We start from the raw sequence: 15292 nt of genomic DNA on the forward strand, positions 1-15292 counted from the left end.
GGCAATGTGTGCCGCATCACTGGACCCGACAGGCGGCCCCCCTCGAGCGGGTTAGTGATTGATCGCCGGGGCACTGCTAGGCACCGGAGCGCCCCAGGCGGGGAGGGGGGGGCCCTGCTCCCTGCACAACCCACCCATGCTGGTGGTATAGCCGTCTCCCGTGTAGGAGCATGGACTAATGACAATCAATGTCGGGAGAGCACACCCACTATCTACATACAACTGCATAGACAAAAATGACTGGTCTTTACAGCCGCCGAAAGGAAAAGACACACTGTAGGATTGGGAGGGAGGGGAAACTTCACAAAGAGGCAGCTCACACTACTTCCTGGTCTGCCTACTCCTCCCCCTATACCCCCATTGGCTTACCCTTTCTCATCATATCACATAGTCCCTAACAAACTGCTAACTAAAGTGACGGCATCCCAGAACCTTTTGTGGTTTATGCCACCTCTGTGTTTATTCAACCATCGGTTAAACTGGCTGCTTTATTTTTACACTGCAATATAGATCTCACTTTGAAGTAAATCCCCACCCAAATCTAACTCTCTCTACACATGTTACATCTGTCCCCCTGCAGTGCACATGGTTTTGTCCATCTAAGAAGGAATTTGTCAGAAAGAGTGACCCAAAATAACCCCCTCTGTCCCTGTGACTGGGCCGTCAGCCAATCAGAACTTGCGGGCCGGAATACCAATCAGGAGCTGGCCCACAAACTTTGATTGACTGACGGCCCAGTCACAGGGACACAGTAAGGTGAAGGAGAAATGCGCAATGCGTTCTCCTCTGAATGGAAGCAGTGACGGCAGAGGAGAAGACAGACAGCAGGGAGACACTGGACTCGCCTCTCCCCGACAGCTGCATTGTGGTGGCAGCAGCAGGAGCAACATTGGGGAGTTGTGCTGCTGCTGGGAAATTCTGGCACATTGGGGGCAAATGTATTTCTGGCACTGTGGGGGGCACATATGGCACTGTGGGGGGCATATCTGGCACTGTGGGAAAATATCCAGCAATGTATGGCATACCAGGCAACGTGGGAGCATATGTGTGCATGGCACTATTGGAGGCATATGTAGTATATCTGGCACTATTGGGGGCATATGTATATCTAGCACTATTGGGGGGCATATGTTTATCTGGCATTACTGTGGTTATTGGGGTCATTGTGTAACTGGCACTGCTGGTGGCATGTGTATACTGTATAAGGCATTACTGGTGGCATTATGTGTATATATGGCACTGCTGAGGGCATTGTGTATATATGGCACTGCTGGGGGCATTGTTTATATATGGCACTGCTGAGGGCCTTATGTGTAAAAAAGAATAAAAAAGTTTATTCAACAGTTGATGCCCCACCCCTTTGGTAGCTCCGCCCACATCACCACCCACTTATGTCCCATCCACAGTTCCTGAACCTATTTTCCTACAAAATAGCACTGCATACAGTACGCTGTGTTAAGGCTTTTATTTAATGAAATGCTCATTCTTTATTCTTCAGTAAAAGTCCATGGCGCGTCTCAGTGATCCAACCCTGCTGCTCCCAGCTCCCCAGTCACTGAACCGCCTGTACTCTCCGGGTCTCACGTAGTACTGGCGCCCCCTGTAGTTGGGCTCTTCATAAAAAACCCAGTGTCCCTCAAACACATTACAGGATTGGATGTCCTGGTAGCGGAACTGCTCATGAAGATTGGGACAGTCATCGGTAAGGTCCATAAGCTGTCCCTTGTAATCTTCTCTCTCGTACACCTTTATTCTGTATGTTCCCTGGTGCTAAAGTGAGAAATAGCAGGAGAATGAATAGAACACGGCAAAGGTGTACTAATGAATATTACGGTATACAGGAGTTCTGCACATCAATAACGAGAACAAGACTGAAAGGTTGTAAACATTTAGGAAAACATAGTAAACACCGATCCTAATATACAGAGCCCTCATCGTTTACAGTATCTAGAAATAATTATCTAGAAATTATTCACAGGTCAAGTCAGGCACACACTATGCAATGTGTACATTGGGCGATAGTAGCGGCGGCAAGGACCCGGTGGGAGAGTGGCTGGGAGGAGTGATTTAGTGGAAAGCGATGTACTACCTGTATCGCATGTTCGTGTAGGATGACAGAACGCATCGTTAACGCAGGAGCGCGCATCCATGACATCGAGTTTACACACTACACGATTGTTTGAAAGATATTGCTCAGCAGGGTTTAATACTTGCCATCTAGAGTCCAGCGGTGACAGCGTAGTGCAAACCGCCGGAAAAATGCCCGGTTCGACATTCTTTCCAGATATCTGCGCAAACGCAGTGGAAGCTGAGGGCTCTAGTGCTCAGACTCCACAATGCTGCTGCTGGCAACAAAGTAAATGACCTCTGCGACATATTTCTGGAGATATGTGCAGATGGATTTGAGCGCGTTTAAGCTCGTACTCTTCTGTGCGGTGCTACTCCCAGCTGAGAGGAGGCCTAGATGGAACAGGCTGCGCATGGGCCGCCTCCTCTCTCACAATGCACCAAGGTCTGCTGTAGGTGCATGCGCAAACCCCTAAAATCCTTCAGGGGATCGTATTAGGCCCACTACAAGCAGGTCTGAATCACCCCATTATTTCTATCTATCTTTGTATCAGTGCTTATAGGATCCAGTATTTCAGTAATTATTGCTCTTATTGACAGTTGTGTCTATTTTAGGACCCACCTGTGGGATGACGCGGCAGGAGCGGATGGAGTCGTTGTACCCCAGCCAGTGCTGGCACTCAGGGTATTCTCCCCGTTTGAGGAAGTACTGGTAGCCCCTGAAATTGGGGTGCTCATAGACCATCCAGGGCCCACTCTCTACTTTGATGGAGTTGCAGCGGTTGAAGAAGGAGTGCAGGTCGGAACAGTCGGAGCTGCACTCGTGGAATCGGCCCTGGAAGTTCCTGTCCTCGTAGAAGATGATCTGGAAGAATATTGGATAAGAAGAGATGTTAGCTCAGAAGACTGGTTGTGATTCTATAGTGATCTAGTCATTTGAATTCATGTATGTCCTATATTTTCCATAATAGGGATTTACCTTTCCCATTGTACCGGCAGGCTCTCCGTGTGTGTAATCTGGGAGTGCTGGGAGCCAATGCGCCAGGGTTTATATTCAGTGCGTCTCGTGATTGTTTTGCATACGTTGAACAATAGAGGGTTTAATCTGTCTAGTAGGGTGAATTTCGAGTTCCTTTATGCTGCAGTATTGTGTGTGGTTCTTTGTGTTGTTTCTGTACCGCATGGCTTTGTATAGTACACAAATAATACATTAGGGTCTCTTTTGTAACGCTGCGATGTAGAGCGATGTCAGCAATGTTGGCCATTAATTTCAGGCTTCAACTGGGTCACAAGTGATGTGTCCACTGTGAAATAAGAATGGAAGAATATATACAGTGTGTGTGTGTGTGTATACATGGGATTTCTCTCATGAAATGAAGCCATACACGTGTTGTATCTACATTCTGTGAAAAGTGAATATTTTAATCTGCTGTAAAATGGAATCAATCATTTTTGTTTTATGTGTTTACATTTTTATCTATTATTTCATTCATTATAATGTGGTGAACATTGTATAGAGCGCACTTCTATATCTTTTTGTTTTATACATATATGTCACTGGTGAAGGATTGGATGAAGCCGTGTGATGCTCAGGAGACGGACCAGAAGATGAAGGATTAAAACGTGCAGGTTTAATGAAGGATTTCATATACTGTAGCTGACAACTTCACTTAAATACTTCTTTAAGTGGCAGTTAGTGGTAAACAGAAAAACACCTGCAAGGTACTTGAAATGATTATAGGCAATGTCTTTGAAAGAAAGTCAAAGTGGGTAATGAGGCTGGCAGGAAGATTGGTAGTGATGATGTTCCGGAAAGAAGATGGTAACGATGGAGGGCACAATTGGATCCTTTGGACTGAAAGAGGATGGATAATGAGTCTCTGAATAGAATTGGGAGGTGGTGGTGCCGGTAGCTCGGAAGTACGGGCTGGCTGCTGGGCTTGGCTGGAACAAGAGTGATGGGGTCCTAGGCAGTCAATAGTCTGAGCGCAGAGCAGTGAGACAAGGACACCAGGAGAGTCAGGAGTCATCTATTAGAACTGAACAGCTCAGAAGACTTTTTGTACTGACCCTGAACAGCCCTAGGCAGATCCGCTATATCCCTAGAGGGCGGCTGCCATTGGCGGTCAGGATAGTAGTGGGCGGAGACCCCTGACCTGGCCCAATCCCAGTTCTGCCCTAAAGCAAGATGGTGTCGCCGGCCTCCCGGCATCGCCAAACACAGAGGCAGTGCTGCACTCCCCAGCCTTTCCCGCTGCCGTCCTCACGCCAGAAGCCTCCGCCGCCCGCCGTCCACAAGCCGGGAGCCCACACACGCTAGCGGTCAGCGGGCATGGACGGGTGAGTAATGTACCCACCGGGTGCCGCTGCGGCGGCGTGTGACACATATATGTATATATACAGTATATATATATTCTAATCAGACCCCTTATTTGCGCTCAATCTGTAAATTATAGTAAGTAAGTTTAATTTGTATAGCCACTTTCTCCAACAGGACTCCACTACTGTACATGTTTTATACTTATTGTATAAAATATAAGGTGTCAGCGGCTTCATCTGATGAAGCCGCTGACAACTTATTGGAGACGGAGAAACGCGTCATACGACTTTATACTACCTCCACCATCTTTTCTGGAGCTCCAGAACATAACCCCATACCTGCCTGCATGAAAAGCAAGTACTGTTATACTCGTATCCAGCACTGCATTCAACAGTGGCTGGACAATCAGCAGCCAGTGGCTATTGAGATCATTGAATTAATTGTTATTATTTTTTTACACCCAATATTGGTGTTTGTATTGTCTGGCCAGACAGTGGACAATCAATACAAAAAACCTTCTTTTACACTAATTGGTGTCTTAAAGAAGTGTCTACATACTGGTCCAATAACAACAACTGGACATAACCATCTCAGGAGGGCCATATATTTACCAACCATCGGCTATTCCTTTAATTCAACATAATCACTAGGCACTAAATGTGCATATTTGTCTTTTATTGTTAAGTATCACTGGCCAGTGAATATATGTTTAATTAACCCCTTCACGACATTGCCTTTTAAGGTAATTTTTTTTTTTTTTTCCTCCTTGCGTTCAAATAAGCGTAACTTTTTTAATTTTCCGGCTATATAGACACATGAGGGCTTTTTTTTTGCGGGACAAGTTGTACTTTGTAATGGTACCATTTACTATACCGTATAATATTCTGGGGAATCAGGAAATAATTCAATGTGGGGTAAAAAAAAAAAAAAACGCCATTGCACAATTTTGCGCTGGTTACGGTTTTTTTGGAGTTCATAGTTCGTTTAAAATTATGGGTTATCTTTATTCTATGGGTCGTTACGATTCTGGTGATACCAAACTTATATAGTTTTCGTTATGTTTTACCACTAAAAAAAAAAATCGCAACTTTTACGGTTTTTCTAATTTGCGTTGCGTCGCCATGTTCTGCGGCTTATAACTTTTTTATTTTTCCACCTACGGACCTGGGTGAGGGCTCATTTTTTGCGGGCTGAAGTGTACTTTTTAATTAATACCATTATGGGATATGGGCGACTTTCTGATCTCTTTTAGTTATTTTTTTTTGGGTACGCGATGCTACCAAAAAACGTAGTTTTGGCGTTGGGGATTATTTTCCGTTTACGCCTTTAACCGTGCGGGATAACTAATGTTATATTTTAATAGATCGGACTTTTAGGAACGCGGCGATACCAAATATGTTTATTTTTTTTTTTTTTTTTTTTTTTTATTTGGGAAATGGGGAAAGGGGGGTGATTTGAACTTTTAATATTTTTTTATTTTTTTTTTATTTTTAAACTTTATTTTTTTTTTTTTTTTACTTTTACTACAAGGCCCCCTAGTGTACTTGACCACTAGGGGGCGCGATCGCCTGTACTAGGTTCAGCCATAGAGCTCTATGGCTGAACGTAGTGATTTTATGCACTTCCTATTACATCCTGCCTGAGGCAGGATGTAATAGGTATGCATACACGGCCAGCACAGGGGTCTACATTAGACCCCTGGCTACCATGGCAACCGATCGGCACCCTCCGATCTCGCTGCGGGGGGCCCCGATCGGCGCCGGAGGGGGGCACCCCCCCTCCGATCAGCTATTTAAGCACTGCGGGCGCTTTGCCCGCGGTGCTTAAAGGGTTAAACGGCCACGATCGGCGAACTCGCCGCTCGTGGCCGTGAGAGCAGGGACCTGGCTGTAATATACAGCCATTACCTGCTCTCTTTCAAGCCAGCTCACTCCGTGAGCTGGCTTGATTCCCCCGCAACCGAAATATGACGTATATATACGTCATATGTCGTGAAGGGGTTAAATTTTAACTTTTTGACCTATACATTGTTTCTAGCGTGTGTTTGTATATGTGTGTATATATGCTTACGCATATATGTGCATGTATATGTATGTGTATATATATATATATATATTTATATCTATTTATTAAGTCTTTCAGCTGGATGAAACATTTTCAAGTTCTTTTTGTTGTACATCCATGAACTTGTTGTAACCCCCGATGCATTTCGTCCACTAAGAGGCTCCCTCAGGGGTAAACTAAAAACAATCGGAAGACCTTGAATGAATTGGTCAGGATATCCAAGTTTTAATTAGAGGCGCTGTCTGGCTGGATGCTTATAGCCCTATATATTCCGTTCCGTGCCCCTTCTAACTGAATACGGAATCCTGTGCACGAAAAAATATTTCAACAGCCATAAAAACTTTTATCAAACCAATGGTACACAGGTCCTTTACTCATTCAAGGAGGCAGTAGGCTTATCCCCAAGCCTTCACCGGAAGGGGACAGTTTTTAGGTGGCCCGTAATAGTAACCGATTTACGTACTTCAACAATTAGACAATCTCTATAAGTGCCAGGAAAAGTCCCCTTAAAACCAGGAGATGTGTTCATCAGTCAGGCACTGCAAGAAAAAATTCTTGATAGAAAACCAGCCAATCAGCTCCTAACTGTCATATTACAGGCTGGGTTTGAAATATGACAGCTAGAATCTGATTGGCTGATTGTTTATCACTCTCCACTTTATCACTTTTGAAGCTTGATACATCTGGCCCTTAATAAGATATAGATCAGGCCAGTGGCGATTTCCTAATCACTATCTGATTTGCTGATCTGGGTTGCAGACACATGGTGGAATGCGCTGCGCCGTCGGATTACATTTGGTGGAACGCGCTGCGCCATGGGATTAAGCAGCTGTAATGTGTAACACAAACACAATACTGTTGTAAGTAAATAGTGACAGTATAAAGTTGAACAATCACAATGTCAGGTCACCACTTATCTGTAGCAAGGATTATTGTAAAGTAGATTGGCCCCGCAGCTGTATTTCCCTGATTGCAGCAGGTTAACACAGTGATAAAGATAAAATTCTGCAACGACGGCATAAATGCACAAAGTAAATTGCATCTAAAGTCCTTCCTAGGTTACAGTTTCGTGACTTTTGCAACAATGTCTGAAAATTTTAAGGTTTGTTTACATGACAATGACCATTTCTATTCTAGGGTTTTCTTACCAGCGTGGGGTGATTGCAGGACTTTCTTCTGGCTGCACCCACGCTGTGGAATTCCCTTCCAGGCACAAGAACTCTCCTTAAGTCTCCAAATCTTCCAGCGCTCCCTGATAACTTACCTCTTCAGCCAAGTTTATCATATTTCAAACTGCCATAATTGTGTTTATTTTGTCTTTTTTAATTCTAATGTATGTGTTGAATTTTATTTTATGAAATGTGTATTGCTATGATTGACAACTGGTGATTTGCGCAGTTACTTACCTGTTTTCCTTCCATTTTTGCTATTCGGGAGTGATGCCCCCTTTTTAAGTAAAAGCTGCTTGACAAGGCAGCACATTGCACAGCGCCCCAGATATAACATATATCCTTACAGAAATTTTTGTAACCCTGTTGTGTGCTGCTTGGGGTGAGGGAGGAAGGAAAGTACTACTGTGTGGTGTAAAGTGCAGTATAAGGCTACTACTGTGTGGTGTATCATGTATAAGGATACTACTGGCTGGTTTATCATAAATAACGGAACTACTGTGGTGTAACATGTACAGTAAAGGTACTACTGTGTGGTGTATCATGTAGAAGGGTACTACTGTGTGGTGTAACATGCATAGGGGTACTACTGTGTGTTGTAACATGTACAGTATAAGGTACTGCTGTGTGGTGTAAAATGTACAAGGGTACTACTGTGTGGTTTATCATGTATAAGGGTACTACTGTGTGGTGTATATAGTTACATTGTTATATAGTTACATAGTTGTTAAGGCTGAATAAAGCCTTGCGTCCATCAAGATCAACCTTTGTTCTTAAAGTGCATGAGCTATTTGCTTCATCCCTTATATAACTGAAATATGTTTAATTATATACAGATTTAATTGTTATTTGTACCCCTGGATGCTTGTGCCCAATAGATGATTGTCCAACATTATTTTAAAATAATTTATAGTCTCTGCCAACACCACTTCTCCAAGAAGAGAGTTAAACAATTTTATTGCCCTGACCATAAACAAGTTTTTTCGTTTAAGGGTACAAAATCTTCTTTCATCTATTCTAAACTCATGCCCACGTGTCCTTCCTCAAAGCAAAGAGGGTGCCTGACAGTTCATTATATTTGCCCCTGATGTCTCCCCTTAGACGTCTCTTTTCTAGCATAAACAATCCCAAATTGTCTAATTTGTCTTACTAATTAAATTTCTCCGACCCATTTATTCGCTTATAAGGGTACTGTGTGGTGTAATGTGTATAAGGTACTACTGTGTGGTGTATCACGTATAAGTGTACTACTGTGTGGTGTATCACGTATAAGGGTACTACTGTGTGGTGTATCACGTATAAGGGTACTACTGTGTGGTGTATCATGTATAAGGGTACTACTGTGTGGTATATCATGAATAACAGTGTAACCTGTAAACTATAAGAGTACTACCTTGTGGTGTATGATGTATAAGTGTACTAATGTGTGGTGTAACGTGCAGTATAAGGGTACTACTGTGTGGTGTAACGTGCAGTATAAGGGTACTACTGTGTGGTGTATCATGTATAAGGGTACTACTGTGTGGTGTATCATGTACAGTATAAGGTACTAGTGTGGGGTGTAATGTGTATAAGGATACTACTGTGTGGTGTAACATGCAGTATAAGGGTACTACTGTGTGGTGTATGATGTATAAGGATACTACTGTGTAATGTAATGTGCAGTATAAGGGTACTACCGTGTGGTGTAACATGCAGTATAAAGGTACTACTGTGTGGTGTATGATGTATAAGTTTACTACTGTGTGGTGTAACATGCAGTATAAGGGTACTACTGTGTGATGTAATGTGCACTATAAGGGTACTACTGTGTGGTGTATAAGGGTACTACTGTGTGGTGTATGATGTATAAGGGTTCTTCTGTGTGGTGTAACATGCTGTTTAAGGGTACTACTGTGTGGTGTAACGTTTATATGGGTACTACTGTGTGGTGTAACGTGTATAAGGATACTACTGTGTGGTGTTTGGTGTATAAGGATACTACTGTGTGGTGTATCACATATAAGGATACTACTGTGTGGTGAAACATGTATAAGGATACTATTGTGTGATGTATCATTTATAAGGGTACTACTGTATCCTGTATAACGGTACTAATGTGCGGTGTAACGTGTATAAGGATACTACTGTGTGGTGTATGGTGTATATGGAAACTACTGTATGGTGTATAAGGATAATACTGTGTGGTGTATCACGTATAAGGGTACTACTGTTTGGGGTAATGTGCAGTATAAGGGTACTACTGTGTGGTGTAATGTGCAGTATAAGGGTACTACTGTGTGGTGTAACATGCAGTATAAGGGTACTACTGTGTGGTGTAACGTGCAGTATAAGTATACTACTGTGTGGTGTAACATGCAGTATAAGGGTACTGCTGTGTGGTGTAACATGCAGTATAAGGGTACTACTGTGTGGTGTAACATGCAGTATAAGGGTACTACTGTGTGGTGTATCACGTATAAAGGTACTACTGTGTGGTATAGCACGTATAAGGGTACTACTGTGTGGTATATCACGTATAAGGGTACTACTGTGTGGTGTATCACGTATAAGGGTACTACTGTGTGGTGTAACATGCAGTATAATGGTACTACTGCGTGGCTTATCATGACAAATGTACAATACTGTGTGGCGTAATGTGCAGCGTATTTGTGCCGCTGCTCAGTGTCACCCTCCAGCTCACTGCAGCCTTTGGTCAATATTGGTAAAAAATGTAAAATATTGAGATGTGAGGGTCACAATTGACTGGAAATTAATGCTATCGAGGTTAATTAATACCGTAGGAACATACACAGGCCACAATTCTGTGATTTTAGCAATTTTTTTTATTGAAATTTTTTTAATACAGATCCAAAACCTGGGTGTAGTATAGCACACCGACAGCCATTAGCCCGACGTCAGGATCCTGACTGCCCGGACTCAGACAGAGGGGGGAGCGCAACGAATCCCCGTGTGGGCTCACTGCACTCGCCACACTGCGGGCTAAGCTTGCCTCTGATTCTATTCTCTCTCTATAGGGGTCGTGGACCCCCACGAGGGAGAATAGCCAGTGGCCATCGGGATTCTGATGTCAGTGTAAGGACTGTCGGAATCCCGACTGTCTGTCAGCCATCCGGCACCCCCAAAACCCAGCTTCGGCAGTTTTGGCAAAACAAAATACAGATGTCAAAGGAGATACAGGACCAAAACCAAACACGAGATCCGTCTGGGGCTGGGTTGTTTGTATCATTAGGCCCCACCCCTCACTGTATAGAGATGTGCTTAGTACATATACATAGAGAACCAGGCAAAAAAAAGACAATATTGCCATAGAAAACAAACTCTTACCCCTGGTTGAGGACCACAGTTTCCTTATATTTCCTCCCATTCTGCCCACTTAACCAGGAAGTGAATAGGATGCGGGAGGGATTCCAGGTATCCGGGAGATTTCCTGTAAAACCAGGAGTCTCCCGCAACTTTTTGAAATGAAACATGGCTGACATCAGAGCTGTTACGGAGCCTTCTGACACTTGGGCTTTTGCGGAGCGTTCTCACAAGCCTATTTGGTTGTTTCTCTCTGGTGGGTCAGTCTCTTCCAGCAACCACAAGCATTCCTATGAAAGCTACAGTCACAGTGCAGCGATGCAGAATGATATTTAATGAGGCAGAAGCAAATAGACGTCTGCAAAATGAACCACATTATTTTCCCCTGAATGTTTAGTGCATCATTAGGGTGCAGCCCAGCGATCCTGGACTACTGACATCAGATATGAAACCCAGAGGAATAGGACTTTATTTTCTTTTTTTGCTCTGTTATTTTAGCGTAGCCTATTTGCAGTTATTTTATCTCCTACAAATAACTGTAGGCAGGAATATCTGGGCTTGTTTGCAGCGTTAACATAACTTGATCTATAAAGTTTGTTAGAAGTTCATAAAGTGCCAAATAGACAATTACTGGGACATTCTCAGAATTTATTATATGCATGTCATTCCAATGGGATGGGCGCAGATAGTGTTATCTGAGCAGCGCTGTGTGTTTTAGGCAAGATCCCAAGTTAGATGCCGGGATTCCGTGTGAGGGACACAGGGAGCCAGCGTTACCAGGATGAAGGTCCTGCCTTGCCTTATGTGGTTTATGTGCACCATAGCATCGGAGGTCTTGTCTGTAAAAGTCCATTATAATGGGTAAGTTGGGCAATATGCATGAGGGGGCATCAGTAAAATCGAAAATGTGTTGCTTGGTGTTGTGTATTCTTAGTACATAGGCATAGGGGGAAATTTATGAAGATGAGTTCTATTTCAGATGCGATGTTGCCATTGGCAACCAATCAGCATAATTGCTAACTTTACAGTTATAGCTTAATACAGATGTGTCCACTTAATCTATCCTCCATGTGATACAAGTTGTGTTATACATAACACATGAGCTCGGTGTGATTCTGTAGCGATTGACATCTGTTTTGCAACTTTTTCTGATAAGAAGTGTGTTTACAAAACACAGTAAAAAGTACACACAAGCGGCTTCTGCTGAGTAAAATGATATACATCATGCCTATATTCTGTGTTTGACTGCAGCTGAATCTGTTGGTGTTTTCCTGGAAAACAGTGTGACACAGCTTTTTGTAGCATTTCCCGGAAAACCGTGTAATGTAGCATTTCGTAGGCAGATACAGTCGCAATCACCCACTGAATATAGGCATGCCGCATATCATATAAATCGGCAGAAGCCGCTTGTGCGTCCTTTTTGCAAACAAGTTGCTATTTGATACAAAAGAGACTCTACTGAGACAGACCGTGGCATGACATGACGAGAAGGGCTGTTAAATGGGGAAAAGGGATGATGTACTGTAAGACTTAAACATAACTCATAAATAAATACAGGGGAAAAAAAGTGGTTTCCAAATGTGTGCAAGGTGCCACGTGGCATTGCAGGAATGTCACGGTTGGTGGTCAAGGATTGCTTATAATAACCAAGGTACAGTAATAGAAAAATCCTGCGGGTACCTGTCTATTGAGCATATACAGTGTGGGACCGGGCATGAAGGGTTACCGGAGGAATGCTTGTTTAGGGGTGTGGCCAGTCTCCACAGTGGGTGTGGTCAGCCACCACATTGGTTTGCCAATTAGAGAATGCATGGTCAGGGCCTCTTGATAAATATATCTAGTAAATACTGCTATGCATACAGGATAATGTACCAGATGTATACAATGCACTGTAGACAATACACCTTATTCACCTCTGAGGTGAAGTACCGCCAGTGACCACTAGAGGCCACTCGATGGACCACAGTACTCCTTTAACAGAAAGTGAAAGTAAAATGATCTGTTTCAAACTTGCTGGATATGGAGAGAGGGAGCAGTGAGTAGGGATGGCCAGCGGTGCAGTCACCATCGCTGGTTGCCATCGATGGCGATTCTGTAACCAACCATTAATAGCCTTAAATTATCTGATGGATAACCATCGATAGTTTTAGCGATCGATGGTCAACCATTATGTTTGACCGATGGGCCCGTGGGCCAATAAGAACTCAGGGGCAGGATTTCCTGGTGTCAGGGGGCAGAGCTTTGCTCCGTGTCCCGGCACCTTGAGAAAAAAAAGGAAACATCGGTTCTCCTTTGCCATAGATGCATTGTTTTTCCCACATCGATGGCAAAAGTATTCAACATCGGCCATAAACCATCAATGATTTCAAATCATCGATGGTCAATGGCCATCCCTAGCAGTAAGGATAGAAAATGGAGGTCGGCGCAAATAGGGACTGAGCCATCATTTTGACTGGCTTTTAACTAGTAATGTATAATTCAAGTGAGCGGTCTGGAATCTGAGAGGGTTTCCCCCGTACCCCATTGGCTTGTCCAGATCTGGGTATATTGCAGGCAGGGCCACCGACAGGGGGGTGCCAGGGGTACAGCTGTCCCGGGATCCCATTGGGCTGAAAGCTGAGGGGCCCCTCTTTCCATGGGTACAAGAATTTTAAAAATCGGCCCTTGGGAACCGGAGATATCTGACTTCAAAGCAGTGGTCCCCATCCAAGCCTGTTAATTGCTCTTCCCAGTCAGATATTTCAGGTTCTGTCTGACGTAGAGTTTTTCTGAGGGTATATTCCAAAAGCTGGGACTCTCGCCCTTTGATGGACACTAGTAGCTTGTCTCTACTTTTCCGAGAACCAGAGATATCAGCCTTCCAGCAGCTGGTTACTGCTCCAGCTCCACACACCTGGTATGTAGTTTTATATACTCGTTGGCAGATTGCTCTGCCTCCTCAACTCTGATCCCCTAGTCCCCCTAATAGCATTTGGTAGGTGGAATTACATACCTCCCAACTTTTCATGTTAAGAAATAGGGACACTCGCGCGGCGAAGCCGCGCGAGCGTCCGAAAAGGGGGCGTGGCGTATGCAAATGAGGGCGCGGCTTATGCTAATTAGCCGCGACCTCATTTTCATACGAGAATAGACGCTGTGCGCATGCGCACAGCGTCTATTCTACTACATTGGGGGGTCTCCCAACTGCCACCCCCCGCAGCGGGACAATGCCTGCCGCGGGTGGGACGTCGGGACAGGACCCGAAAATCGGGACTGTCCCGACGGAATCGTGACAGTTGGGAGGTATGGAATTATCTAGTTTTTAATTCCATTAAATATAAGAAATCTATTTCTGGGAACTGGAGATATCAGAAAATTATGAATAATAAGCCCACTGCACTATACACCCCCCTCTGCATATTAAACATCCTGTACAACCCTGGAAGTTATGTATCAGGGCCCCTTCATTCAGCCCAATGCCCCCTTCTCCCACCCCATCTCCCACCATCTGTGCAGTAAAGGGGTAATTAGTGGAAATTACTGATCCAGGCCCTACATGCTGAGCGGTTGATATAATACCCCCTAACACCCGCGGGACATCAAAGCTTCCCCCACCCCTACCGCTGGAGGATCGGTAGGGGCCCTAATACATTGCTATGCCCAGGGGTCTACACTGCTGTTGACACCCCTGTATGTATAAATAAATACATATATATTAGAGGTGGGCAACAATTAAAATTTTTAATCGCGATTAATCTCATGAAATTTTTGCGATTAACTGTGATTAATCGCGCTGATAGGACATAAGTGCCGCTTACCTAAAATCTCCTTGCCAGGGGTTCCATGCTCGTTGCCAAGGGGGATTGCCACAGTGCCAAATACACATATGCCCCCACAGTGCCAGATATGCCCCCACAGTGCCAGAGACACATATGCCCCCCACAGTGCCAGAGACACATATGCCCCCACAGTGCCAGAGACACATATGCAGGTAATTCCATTGTCTTACATGACAACACTTGTATACAGTACAAAGTCTGGGGACATATATTGTTGCAGGACTGATGCATTTATATAGAGTGTACTATTGCAGGGCTGATGTATTTCTATAGGGTATACTGTATACATAATATGCTGTCTTTCATTCCAACCCCCCTTTAAAGTGATTATTCTAAAGCATGGCATTTGTGTACTCTGCAGTGTACACAAACAAAATCAGTTCTGTAATGCACTCACAAAAGGGGCGTTTGTCCTCCTTGCAGCAGGTCCTAGCAGCAAGAGCAGCAGCCTAGTCCATCTGTATTTTCAACTCTCCTGCCGCTGGACGGCCACAAACCAATAGGAGCTTGTGATCTGGCAGCCGCTCCTGATTGGCTGTCAGACCGCAAGC

The 15292-nt window shown here is 44.1% G+C and overlaps 1 protein-coding gene across 1 annotated transcript; it reads right to left on the reverse strand.

Moving 5' to 3' along the window:
• Positions 1–1494: 1494 nt before the first annotated feature.
• On the reverse strand, positions 1495–7872 carry LOC146021262 (gamma-crystallin 2-like). Its single transcript, XM_083155056.1, has 4 exons — positions 7858–7872; positions 7184–7280; positions 2690–2964; positions 1495–1770 (listed from the first exon to the last, which is right to left on the reverse strand). Exons 1-4 carry the CDS (start codon positions 7870–7872, stop codon positions 1495–1497), a joined length of 663 nt encoding a protein of 220 aa, XP_083011182.1.
• Between the last annotated feature and the right edge of the window lie 7420 nt (positions 7873–15292).

Source organism: Crinia signifera, chromosome 7 (assembly GCF_055691185.1).
Source record: "Crinia signifera chromosome 7, ASM5569118v1, whole genome shotgun sequence".
NCBI lineage: Eukaryota > Metazoa > Chordata > Amphibia > Anura > Myobatrachidae > Crinia > Crinia signifera.